Source organism: Myotis yumanensis, unplaced genomic scaffold (genome assembly GCF_028538775.1).
Source record: "Myotis yumanensis isolate MYYU_CA2020_CCGP unplaced genomic scaffold, mMyoYum1.0.hap1 SCAF_4, whole genome shotgun sequence".
Lineage (NCBI taxonomy): Eukaryota > Metazoa > Chordata > Mammalia > Chiroptera > Vespertilionidae > Myotis > Myotis yumanensis.
In genome coordinates this window covers 50,067,979-50,080,363 of record NW_027223755.1, presented here as the reverse complement: position 1 = coordinate 50,080,363, position 12,385 = coordinate 50,067,979, and the positions used below count along the sequence as shown (strand labels likewise).

Genomic DNA, 12,385 nt, shown 5'->3' with positions numbered 1-12,385 from the left:
AGTAAGCCTCATCAGGGCCCCAAACTGCATACAGGTTTATTCATTCATTCAGTTTTAATTTATTAATCGCCTACTATTTGCCAGGACATGGTATTCCTGGTTACGAGGGAACAAATAAAAAAATAATTCTCATCTCTTTCAATATGCCAAAGAGTAGATGATGTCATATTCTACATATTTGCATTATTTAACATGTGATTACATTTTCATTTTAACTTTGATATTACTTTATAAGTCTATACAAATGTAAAAAGTATAATACAACTCAGAAGTCTTTAAAGGGTGTTTATTGCCTTCAGCATTTTTGAAGGGCTAAGAAAAAAGTTAACTTTCCAATGTCACTGAGAAGAATCTAGAGATGACAGTGGTTTTTATTTCTGGAAATGAAGCAAATAAGCATAAAATTTAAGTTCTGGAGACAATTACAGGCATAAATTAAAGCAGCAGTTCTCAAATATTTTCGTTTCAGGACCCCTGAACACTCACAAAAATTATTGAGAACACTAAGGATTTTTTTTGAAAGTTTGTTTGCTTGTGTTGTTGAAACCTATTGATATTACCATTTTACAACTGAAAACTGGAAAAAATATTGATATATTAATCATTTTAAAACAGCAATAATAAACTCATTACATGCTTACAAATAAGAAACATATTTTATAAGAAATAAGTATACTTTCTAAAACAAAAAGTTAGTAATAAGGGAGCATTGTTTTATATTTTAACAAATCTCTTTAATGTCTACCTTAATAGAAGACAGCTAAATTTTAGTATTTCCTTCTGCAATCAATTTGTCTTTTGCTATTTATGTTGATTCAAGTATATAAAGAATGTCTAGGTTTGTATAAAAATATAACTAAAAACGGGGGAGGATTTAATAGTCTTTTTAGATAGCTATGGGTATTCTTCCTTGATATTTTTAACCAAAATTTGACAAGTGGTAGTTTCTTAGAGTTAAGTTGCAATGTGAAATCATACTCTAATATATTAAAACCCATTGGTCTATTTTACATTTTGAATCAATCTTTTTACCCAGGCATGGTTTTGTAATAATATGCATTGATTATCTGGAAACTATTGGTTCACTGAGTTATACAGATCTGCCAAATGTTGACACATTTCATTATACAAAATAAATAAGTCACACTTGCTAACTGCAAGGTTTTTAAGTATTGAGAAACAGGCAAGCTCACTTTGGCAGATGAAAGTGTTCCAAAATTCTAATTTTTGTTTGAAAGCTTAAATTTTTATCATTGGCAACAAGTACTATCAGTAGTTTTTCTTGTAGTCACTGATTCACTTCATTTTCATGAAAACGCATTCCAGATACCCATGTCCAAATAACCGAAATCTGTCAGTCATATTTTTCAAGTAAAAGTGATGTTCCATGAAAAGCACAGCTAGTTGAACTCACAATGCACTAGCAGATACTTTTCTTCAGGGCAACTATCATGTTTGGTCAAAGCAGAAGTGCTTTATTTGTGATTCTCATTTCGTGACATGAAACACTAAAAAGACAGGGATTCTGGGGTCAAGATGTTATCAAATTAATATTCTGTACTGCTTCATCAAAGATATTCTTATGTGAAAATCTGCACCTTTTAAACTACAGGCAAGTGGGGCAGAATAAAGCAATGACAACTTGTACAGTTTAGTGCCTCTGCCTCAAGTCATACAAGGAACTACCAGACAGCATATTTGTGGCAACCACTGCTTCTGCAGTGCACTTGTCAATAAAATGAGAAAGACATCTTAGTATTTTCATAAAATTAGGCTTGACCTTTGGAGAACCCCTCAAACATATCGGAGACCCCAGAGCTATACTTTGAGAATGACTTCAGTAAGGCATAAATATGATTGATGATGATGATGATAAAACTATTTCATATCATCCCTATCATCAAAATCATTCTAAGATGAAAGTAAGAGTTCTATACTTCTACTCTTAATAGTTTCAGGAATGAAAATTTGTAATATTCCTGACAGTCAAATTCTGATGTTCAACCTTTTAGACTCAATTAACACTTTTCCTATGTTAACAATCTAAACTTTACTCTCTCCAATATAGATACACTGTATTCTATTTCTCCCATGTGGGCTTGGGGAATAACCAATCATGTTTTCTTTTTCTCTCCAGCAATTCTACTAGCATAGGTGCGACAGCCTCCATAGGGAAGTTCACTCTTCTGCAATCAAAGGCTTGACTGCCTCATTCAAATTCTGAGATTTCTGGGAACAGGCAAAGTTGCATACCTAGGTGGAGCTAAACCAACACCAACCCAATCTAGAAACAGAACTTGTGAGACAGGCCAGAATACTTACTGTAATGGTCCAGAAAGCCAGAGAAATACTCAAAAACTATTAGTTATTTAGGCAGGTTTTTCAAATTTATGTGATTTGTTGTTGTTTTTTTCCAGTTTGGTTGTTTATGCAGTTTAACTGAAACTAAAAGTGTTTGTTATCTGAACTATGAGCCTTTTCATTTTTTGATATTAAAACACATTCATAAGTTCAATAAAGACTTTTGAGGATCTACTATGTTCCATTCTAGGTGTGAGAGAGACAATCATGAACAATAAACCTTATTACACTCAGAGCTCTTTCATCTTTGTGGTGAAAATGGATAACCAGTAAGTGAACAGACTTATAAGTAACAAAGAAAATATAAGAGTTTGATCAATTCTAGAAAAAAAAGTAAAACTAGGTGAAGAAATAGAAAGTGATTAATTGAAAGAACAGAGTAAGAAAGGCTTCACTGAGGAGACATCTTTGGAGCTGAGACTTGAATGACTAAATCCTGAAGAGCTGGAATAAGAGAGATCCAAAGAGAGAAGCTAGGAAGTCCTGGTGCCCTGAGATAGGAACTGAAACAGTCTGACTGCAACACAATGACCAAAGGGGAGAATTACAGGCGAGGTCAGAGCCATAGACAGGTGCCAGGTCCTGAGGAACTGAGGGGAAGCTGGCTTTCCCTGGTGCTACAATGGTTCTCACACCCTCATGGAAGCCATTTGTCTTTTTAAAAAGAGATGATGATACTGAAATATAGAAGGAAAGATGACAGGTAGAAGTCACAAGACATCCCATTGTATCTTAGGAGAAAAAAAGGAAAGGAAAATGAATATTTATTAAGTACTAGTAACTGCCAAACTCTGAACTATGTATTGATCTTGTCTCAAATAATTCAACTTTGGTTAGTTATTTGCTTGGGTCTCTAAGCCTCAGTTGCTATAACCCTATAAAGTGGAGGGAGTAATAATTAATATTTGTTGCAGTTCTATTATGGATTGTCTTAAAGGAGCATGAAAACCAACATGTACAGTTCTTTGATGACTGAGCATCTATTAAAAGGTATTATCATTATAAATAAACATATTTCTTTAAGTTAGAGATTTGTATGACATTGGTCCTGCCTACTCTAGGACAGTCTCTTTCTGGTATAGAACAATACCACTATTTGTAAATCTCTTATGATTATTACCATCCAAAGTGCTAAGAGGGACAATGAGATGCCCCAATTTGAGCTATAATGAAGCCTGTGACCTAGATACTATTTTCATGCTCTTCCAATTCATGTTTTTCTTATTAATCACTTCAATTTGCATATACACCCTTCTAAAACTACTTGCAAAGGGAAAGACTCTCTTGTTCCTTGGCATCTTTTCACAGGCATTGAGCTGTTGCAGTCACATTTGACACCTGTGAAGTAGTTTCATGAGATCTCACATTACTGAACAGGAAACCAAGATGATTACGAATCTTTGAAAACCTGGACAGAACTGATAAGGACAGTAAAACAGCCTAATTAATTAAGCTGGCCAAGATGGTTGATAAGAAAGGCGTTTATACCCAACAACTAAGAATGTTGTAACTACTAAAGTACTAGTACATTTGACATGCGGAAAAAAAACACACCTCAAAATATTGTATTTAATAAAGTTTCCATTATAATTATTCATAGAAGCTTTCAATACATATTATTTCACCTACTTATGTGGCAATCAAACAGTAGCTTAAAAGTAACTTACATGTGGAGTGTAATTATATATTCTGTGAAGTGCATTAAGTTTAAAGATAATGGCTAAAGTTTCATTTGCTAACTTGTTATTACTTCTAGCAGCTCATTAAGCTTCTGACTCAAACTGTGAATTTATAAGAGCAAAGACCTTATAATTTACATTTGCAACCACTGACTCTTTCATACTTTGGGGCATAGATACTCAAGCAATCTTACCAAATGAAAGAAAGCCCACTCTCAAACAAATTTACCTACAATGAATTTTTTAACTCCAAAATTCAAGCTCACTACTTACCTCTGGTATACAAGCCCCTGTGAAACCAAACAGCCCATTGGCATTGTCACTTTTTTGTATTATTAATCTTGCTGTAGTATTCTGTTCAGAAATACGAGCTCCTCCATATACAGAGACTAGTTTAAGGATGAATAACTCTTCTCCTTCCTCTTCATTGTCATCTTTTGCAGAAACAATGAAGGATTTGTTAGTTTCTCCCTGTCTGAACTCCAGATACCCAGAGACAGGGTGTAAGTCACTCTTTGCTGGCATGGCATGAAGTTCATAAATTTCTTCAAGGGTCAGTTTCTGCTCATAGAACCTCACATCCTGCATCAGACCTGTAAATCTGTCATTGCCATTCATTCCTGCCCCAATTCTCAGAGTTCCAGGACCTGAAATGAGAAACGGGTTTATTAAATGCTTCAACATCCACTAGTCTCCTGTCCTAAATTACAAGTGTGATTCAGAAAAATGAAGCAACTGTATTGAAAGGTTTTATAAGTAAAGCTTTTGCATAACTAGAATATAATCAAATAAAGACTTTCTGTTTTGATGAAAAAATGATTCAATAATCACTGGGATTTAAGATATTTTGTACTAGAGGATATTTTATACATGTGTATGTATATATGTGTATATATCTGGAAGACATTTCTTCCAGGTAATTTTAAAATTTCCTTGCACATCTAGGAATGAAATCATTTAACTCAGTTACAATTTTAATACTTTAGTATAACTATTTTTTTTTAAATTTCAAGGCTTGATCTGTTAGAAATTCATCTTGAGTTAAATAAAACATTGAGAATTTAAGAAAATAAGTTTTTGTGGACCAAATATAACTATCCATAAAACTAATGCAATGAATGTAGAAAAAAAAACTTTTTTCTTCCCAGGAACAACTTTATATGTGAGTCTTGGGTAATAACAACATGCAGCCCTTTTCAAGAATTCACCAATTCTCATTCTTTACTTATTCCCTCTCCAGGGCTTGGCAGTGACTTGGGGAAAAGTACAAGTACTATTCCTTATCAAGATCACCAATCAAGGCAATTTTACAAGTCAATGCCCAGATAGCTCTCTTAGGGTAGTTCACATGCAGCCTACACATTATTATCACAGTTGTCCCAGGCCTTCTCTAGTGGTTCTGGACCGACTATATAGTAATGAGAGTGAAATATCTAAACAGGGAAAAATATTGATGAACCTCATAAACAATACTAAACAAAAGAAGCCAGACACTCAAACGTACACTGCTCAATTACATTTACATATATTTTAAAAAGGGAAAGCTGCTCTTATGCTCTTGTAAAGAGCAATACTAGGTGGACAGGGTGGTGAGTTAGAGACTTGAAAAGAGCCAAAAGGGGCTCCTAAAATGCTGTTTCTTGATCTGGGGGCTGGTTACATGGGTTTAAAGTTTTAAAAAATTCAACTACCTGTACACTTATTATATGTACACGTTTACATATTTTATAATATAAAACACATACTATATTTCATTAATAACTTTTAAAACTACAGACACCCATTTAATTTTCTTTCTAAGTTTCAAATTTCAAAAACAATCTAAGTTCCCTGCAGTAAGCTAAACAGAGGAATAGAAACACAGCTCTCACTAACACCAATTTTTCCCATTCTTATTCTACCACCATGCTATCATCAAAGGAATCAAAGTTAACACATACATGTACATATTCACGTGATCAAAAAGTGAACAATTCAATGCCACAAATACCGTAAGCATATATCTTTTTTTCCTAATATAAGAAAAAACATAACCAGATATCTAATGCAGGAGGTTCAGGAGAAAATATCCTATTACACAATAACCAAATAAGGGCTGCTCTGCTTCCTTAGTAAATGAAAAACAGAATCAAATCTAAAGATGGAGGGGCTGAAGGGGAATTTGTGATTACAATGGACATAACCAATATTGTGTGTAAACATGCTAAATGTGCTTCTCAAGAAACAGCATCAGCTCCAGCTTAAGACCATAATGATGATCTTTTCAAAGCACTCCACAGAATTCACCAATTTATTCCTTATACTATAAACCCATGAAACTGCCGGGGGTTTTATGTAATATTTCTTTTCTATTTCTCTTTAACATATCTTCACCACCTTCCACCTCCAACAATATTGAGCTAGCAGCAGTTTCCATTACAACACGCTATTTCACATTACCGCACCTTTACTCTCTTCTCTACCTGAAACATTATGCCCCATCCACCATTACCACAGGAGGAATAGGTGTTCCTCCTTCATATTTGTTTTCTTTCTTCCTACAGTGTACTGAAGTAATCAGATTAAACATCTCTTTCCCAGAGCCTATTTCAGGAACCTCAAAGGCAAAGACTTTGCTTGATCCATTTCTGTAATACCCGGCACCCTATTTATTGTCTTGGTAGGCACATAGTGTTATTTAAAGAAATTAAACCAATACACAAGCAGATTTTAAAATACCTGTTAGCCTTTAAGAAATCAAATTCCTTTAAAATTCCAAATTCAGTGTCCTTGTAAAGATAACACTCACCATCAATGATGGCTTCTCCTTTCAGACTCTTGATTCCTCTGGGCATTGCACTTCCATCAAGGTAGAATTCAATTATGCCATCATCCAGGATAATTAGAAGATGAAGCCAAATATTCTCTTCTACATATTTCAGGGCTGTTGTCTTGGCAACATAGGTAGCATTGGATCCCAAAGTTTTGTAATGAAGAGAAAGTGTCACATGGGATTCGTTGGTTTGAATTTTTACCCCATAGTAGATGCTTCCATTACCATCATCCTTTGCTATAACAAATCCATTAGTATTGGCATTGGGCATTACCCAAGCTGAAAAAGTAAAATTGGCAATTGAGTTGTTCCTGGAAGGATGGTATTTTTGATTAACAGTTCCAAATGCACCCTCTTGTCCACTGAAGTACAAAGCATCTGTCCCGCTATGGTGACGCCTCATGTGTGGCTGTAAATGCACAGTGCTGGGGAAAAGTCCAACCAGCAGAAGATCTATCATTGGAGGCAAACCAGCAGGGAACTCACTGGACAGGATTTCCCAGCCTACACGTACATCACCAAAGACTCCCTGTTGCCTCAAAATGGTAAAGTTCGTGATATAAGACATATCGTCTTCTGAGAGAACGTCTTCTGCTACTTCTCTCTCTAAGCACTCTGGATCCAAAATAAAAACTCCAAAGGGATCATCATTGAATGGAATCATAACTGTCACCTGGAGGTTGGTTCCTGCTAGTTGACCCCCAGGACCTGGGGACCCACCTATAATAAGAAAATTTGTAATGAATGAGAAACCAGAATTTAAAATACTGTCTAGTTGAAGGTGAAGACAATAGGTTTTTTCAGCAAACTTTCAGTTAAATAATTTACTCATTCATCAATGACCAACATATTACCATATGGCTTTTACCACACTTTCAGAGGTGAAAGCAAAATTTCATTAAAAATCAGTACAGCCTGAAAAAAAGAATATTAACTAGAGAAGTTTAATTCCTGTGCTTAAAACCAACAGTGATGGGAAAATTGATTGTTTAAAAAATGAGCCATCTTTAAGCTATCATGAATTCGTTCTTCCTAATTTCCATTAATTTTTTGTTGGAGACACTATATTTGGGTGGGGGAAAAAACCTGTTTACAAGTTTGAGGATGAATGTAAGTCTCCATCCATAAAATTTAACCAAGACCACAAAATAAACATTAAAAATAACACTTCTATCAAAAATGGTATTTTGACGTATAAAGTCAGACAATCTAGATATACTTATTTCTTCACTGATGGCATTTTTTCTATAGGTCTAATTATTTAAATGTAAAATATTAAACTTCACTGGCAAAAGAAAAGAGATGGGAAAACACAGCACCTGAAATATTTACTAGCTTTAAAATATAAAACTCATTGAATTCAGGAATGTTATCTGGAAAAGCATGGAGGATGATTGGTTTGGCTCCTTCTCCATCCGTGAAGTTTACAGTCCCTGAAGTTTCATAGAACTCTTGTCCAGGCTGCAAAGCAGAATCATTCTGAAACAGCTGCCAAGACACAGAAACATTGCCAAAGTGTCCTCGCTGCCGCACAACCCTGCATAACAAATTAAAGAAAATTCATTTTTATGGAAAATGTATAAGTAATGAAACTAACTCTAATGGAGGCTTTCTCTATTTCCTCAGAAACATACTTTTTCCATTTATCATCTTTAATAGAAAGCAGCCAGGCAGTCCTAACTGAGCAACCATGAGGAATCTCATGGAAGAATGAAATAGAGCTTAATAAAGAGAACCAATCTTTTTTTTTTTTTCATCCTCACCTGAGGATATTTTTCTATTAGTTTTTAGAGAGAGTGGAAGAGAGAGAGGGAAACACAGAGAGAAATATTGATGTGAGAGAAACACATCACCTCGTTGCCTCCTGCAGGAGCCCGGACCAGGGCCTGGGCCAGGGAAAAGACTACAACTGAGGTATGTGCCCTTGACCAGAATCGAACCCAAGACCCTTCGGTCCACAGGCCAGAGCTCTAGCCACTCAGCAAAACTGGCTAGGGCAAGAGAAGCAATCTTAAAAGTCATAGTCTTCCGAGTCCAAACTAAAAGATAAATTCTAAGCCCAAAAAACTTTCTATGAGAACTGGCAAATGTTCTTCAAAAGCCAAGTACAGGGTGAGGAAATCACATGTCATTTGAGAGCAGTTCCAGAAAACTTTGAATATTCATCTCTCAGTCTTGACAAAGGATGGAAGTTGGGGTGAGGAGCGTGGGGAGAATAATTTCTGCTCACCAGCTAAGGTGTCATTTTCTTTTTTTTTTTTTAAACAAGTGACAACAGCATAAAAAATGTTTACAATTCATTCAGACTACTAACTTTAAAATTATTCAATTCTTAACCAGTATTTTCATTTTGAAAGATTAGTACTTCAAAAGATTTTATTTTATTGTACACAATTTTGAATTTGCCTTATCCAAATATGCTTACCAAAATGAATTAGTCTTTCCTTCTTCTACTGCTTTGTCTATGGGCTCCAAAGAAAAAATACCATTTGGGTCATCATTAGCTTCAATTATCACTGTAGCTATTCCATGTTGATATACTACTGTATCGCCTAAATTAAAAACAGAAAAGTTAAAATAACAAAAAGTAGTTAACTTCCTGTTAAATTTGTATTTTTAACTAAGAAATACTTTATAATTAAATTCAAATTTCAGCAAGAATTTCCTCATTAAAGGTCATAAATAAATGAGAGAAAGATGCCTAAATAAGTTTAATGTGACTTGTCTTTGAGGAAATGTATAATAACAGAAGAGCTACTTTATTTTTAAAAGTACGAAAACTTTCCATCACAATAGGAATATCACTTCAATACTTTAATTAGAAATAAAAAACATAGCTTGATCTAATTTCAAACTTTTGAGATAGATGTTTTCCATTTCATAAAAAATGAAAGAATTACCACACAACATAAAAATACTCCTGTCCATATTAACTGGAATCACTGGCTTGAGCATTTCCCTGTAATTCTCTGCCTTCAGGCAGTGGAGTTTGATCTGGTCATAGAACAAAGAAATCTTTATGGTGCTGAACTGGAGTCCTCTCTATTTCATTTCTTTCCATTATTGCCAATATTTGAGGTCTCTACTCCTCACTTTCCTGAGTTACATAGCTCTTCCTCTTTGCTCCAGCTGTTCCCTGTGCAAGCAAAAGTTCTTCCTATCTTTACTCAACCTCTCTTCTCACTTCTCAGAACCAGCTCAAGCAACAATTCTTCCAGAAATTCTTCCGTGAATGCCCAAGTTAAGCTAAGTGCATCTCCACTGTGTTGCTACAGCACTTCATAGTTTGTCAATGTATCATAACAACTACCGCATTTTATTAGTACACACACACAACACATGCACACACAATTTTACTGTAAGCTTACAATTCCATGCTTAATCTACTCCATGCCCTAGCAAAGTAGATACTCAGCAACTGGTACACAGACATTACAAATGCATGTTACCTGAACTGATACAAATAAAGTTTTCAAAGTTAGATGAGGACAATACCAAAAACAAAAATTACAGAAACAGAAACTATGTGTAGAGCAAACCAGCACACTAAAAATAATTTATATAAAAAAACAACTGTACTAAACCTTACTTGACCATTAGACTTTAGAAAGAGAAAAAAAAACACACATAAGAAATAGACAGCAAACCATTGTTTAGAAAATACTGAAAATATAGAGTAATAAAGTAACAAAATATCCTATATAATAAAAGCCTAATATGCTAAGTGTCCAGTCGTCCGTTCAACCAATCAAAGTGTAATATGCTAATGATATGCTAAGACCACTCAATCGTTCACTAGGACATGCAGACAGTTGACCAGTTGGCCAGTTGCTATGACATGCACTGACCACCAGGGGACAGATGCTCTGACCAATAGGTGAGCTTGCTGCTGGGGTCTGGGCTGATTGGGACTGAGCGAGATGGGCCGGACATGCCCTGGAACCCTCCCATGGTCCCTCTCCGGCTGGCCAACGTCCCACATCCCTCCGCGGCCCCAATCATGCACTGGTGGGGTCCCTCGGCCTCGCCTGTGCCCTTTTGCAACCCGGGACCACTCAGGAGATGTCAGAGAGCCAGTTTTGGCCTGACCCCACAGGCCAGGCCGAGGGACCCCACTGGTGCATGAATTTGTGCACTGGGCCTCTAGTTATATCATAAAATCTAACAAAAACATCTAAAAATAATAAAACCTAATTCTGGCAGAACTCTGCTAGCATACGCATTTGTCATCAACATACATATCATAAGTAGTGCTAAAAACTCATTCTGTTTCTCCACAGAGAGAACTGAAAATATTTAACAAGGGCTCTAGGGATGGCCAAGTCCTTTGATCAAGTAATTCAATCTCAGGGCATCTACTTTGAATGGTAACTATCAGGCATAAACTCCCACTGCCAGCAGTAGGTCACATTAGAGATGCTGCCCCTCCAGCTCACATCATCGATCCCCTCAGATCCTCAATGTTTTGACATTACAGAAGAAGAGAAAAGAAGAAGAGAACTAAGAAATATAAAAAGCACAAATTTGTATAATCCAAGTCTTCAAAGCTAGAGCCATTCGATTCTCAGATGTGATCATTTCTAGAAAAATACTGAAGACAAATGCAGCAGCAGTATACATGCCATACCTTCATACCTCAGGCCAGTGGCCCAATCACACCTTATGCATTTTCATTCATTCACTCTCTCTCAAATAAAAAACACATTTTCTCAGTGATACATCTTACAGAATAAACTTACTCTATTAAAACAGTCATTTCTTCATCAACTTTCTATACCTCACAACAAACTTTTTTTTTCACTTTCAGTTCTCCAAAATAATTTTATCTGGAGCTATTTCTTTCATTTAAATTTTAGGATAGTGATTGGATTCACCAAAATGTTTCCGGTTTACATAAGATCTGATTATGTTTGCAACTATGAAATACCTTTTGTGGCCATTATTCTATGAAGTCAAATTTTTTTCTCACTAGATGATAGCTTCTACTTATTACTTTTTTTTTCTTAGGTAGGTCATGTGAAAAATGAGAAAGAGAGGAAGGGAAATACGATGAAAGACACAAACGGAGAAGGGAGACAAAGAGACAGGGAGAATGCTAGAGAAACACAGCACAAACAAAAAATTAAGTGATCTCTTTCTCTTCCTCTTTCCCTCTGAAAGTTTCAGTCCAAAAGCACAAGGCAGGCATTCACACTGGGGTGAGGGTAGGACACCAGTGATCAGCCCCAGGTGTTAGAGCTTATGCAGGGTGAGGAGGGCATTTCCATGATAGAAAAGCTTGCTATTGGATGGTGGGGTCTGTGAAGTAGGAGGGCATCCACATGGGGCAGGGGGTTGGCCTAGAGCAGGAAGCTTGAACCCTAGTGAGGTAAGAAAGGCAATCTCATTGTGGAAAGCAGGTCAAAGAAACAGTTGGAAAGTGGTCACATACAGGGAGAATTGATCAAATTAGTAAATAGATGAAAGATAATGGGAGCAGGCTTTCTCAGTATAAGAGAAGGGAGGGACAGATATGGAAAGGGAGAAAACTGGA

The 12,385-nt window shown here is 35.8% G+C and overlaps 1 protein-coding gene across 1 annotated transcript in view; it reads right to left on the bottom strand.

The window, feature by feature from the left end:
• ADGRV1 (adhesion G protein-coupled receptor V1) overlaps positions 1 to 12,385 on the bottom strand; it is a 451,408-nt gene that overhangs the window by 383,270 nt on the left and 55,753 nt on the right. Inside the window, exons 21-24 of the mRNA XM_070413740.1 lie at positions 9,278 to 9,404; positions 8,172 to 8,389; positions 6,829 to 7,572; positions 4,314 to 4,687 (exon numbers count right to left, since the gene is read on the bottom strand). Coding sequence (XP_070269841.1) covers positions 4,314 to 4,687; positions 6,829 to 7,572; positions 8,172 to 8,389; positions 9,278 to 9,404 — 1,463 coding nt within the window. The remainder of the gene's footprint in view (positions 1 to 4,313; positions 4,688 to 6,828; positions 7,573 to 8,171; positions 8,390 to 9,277; positions 9,405 to 12,385) is intronic.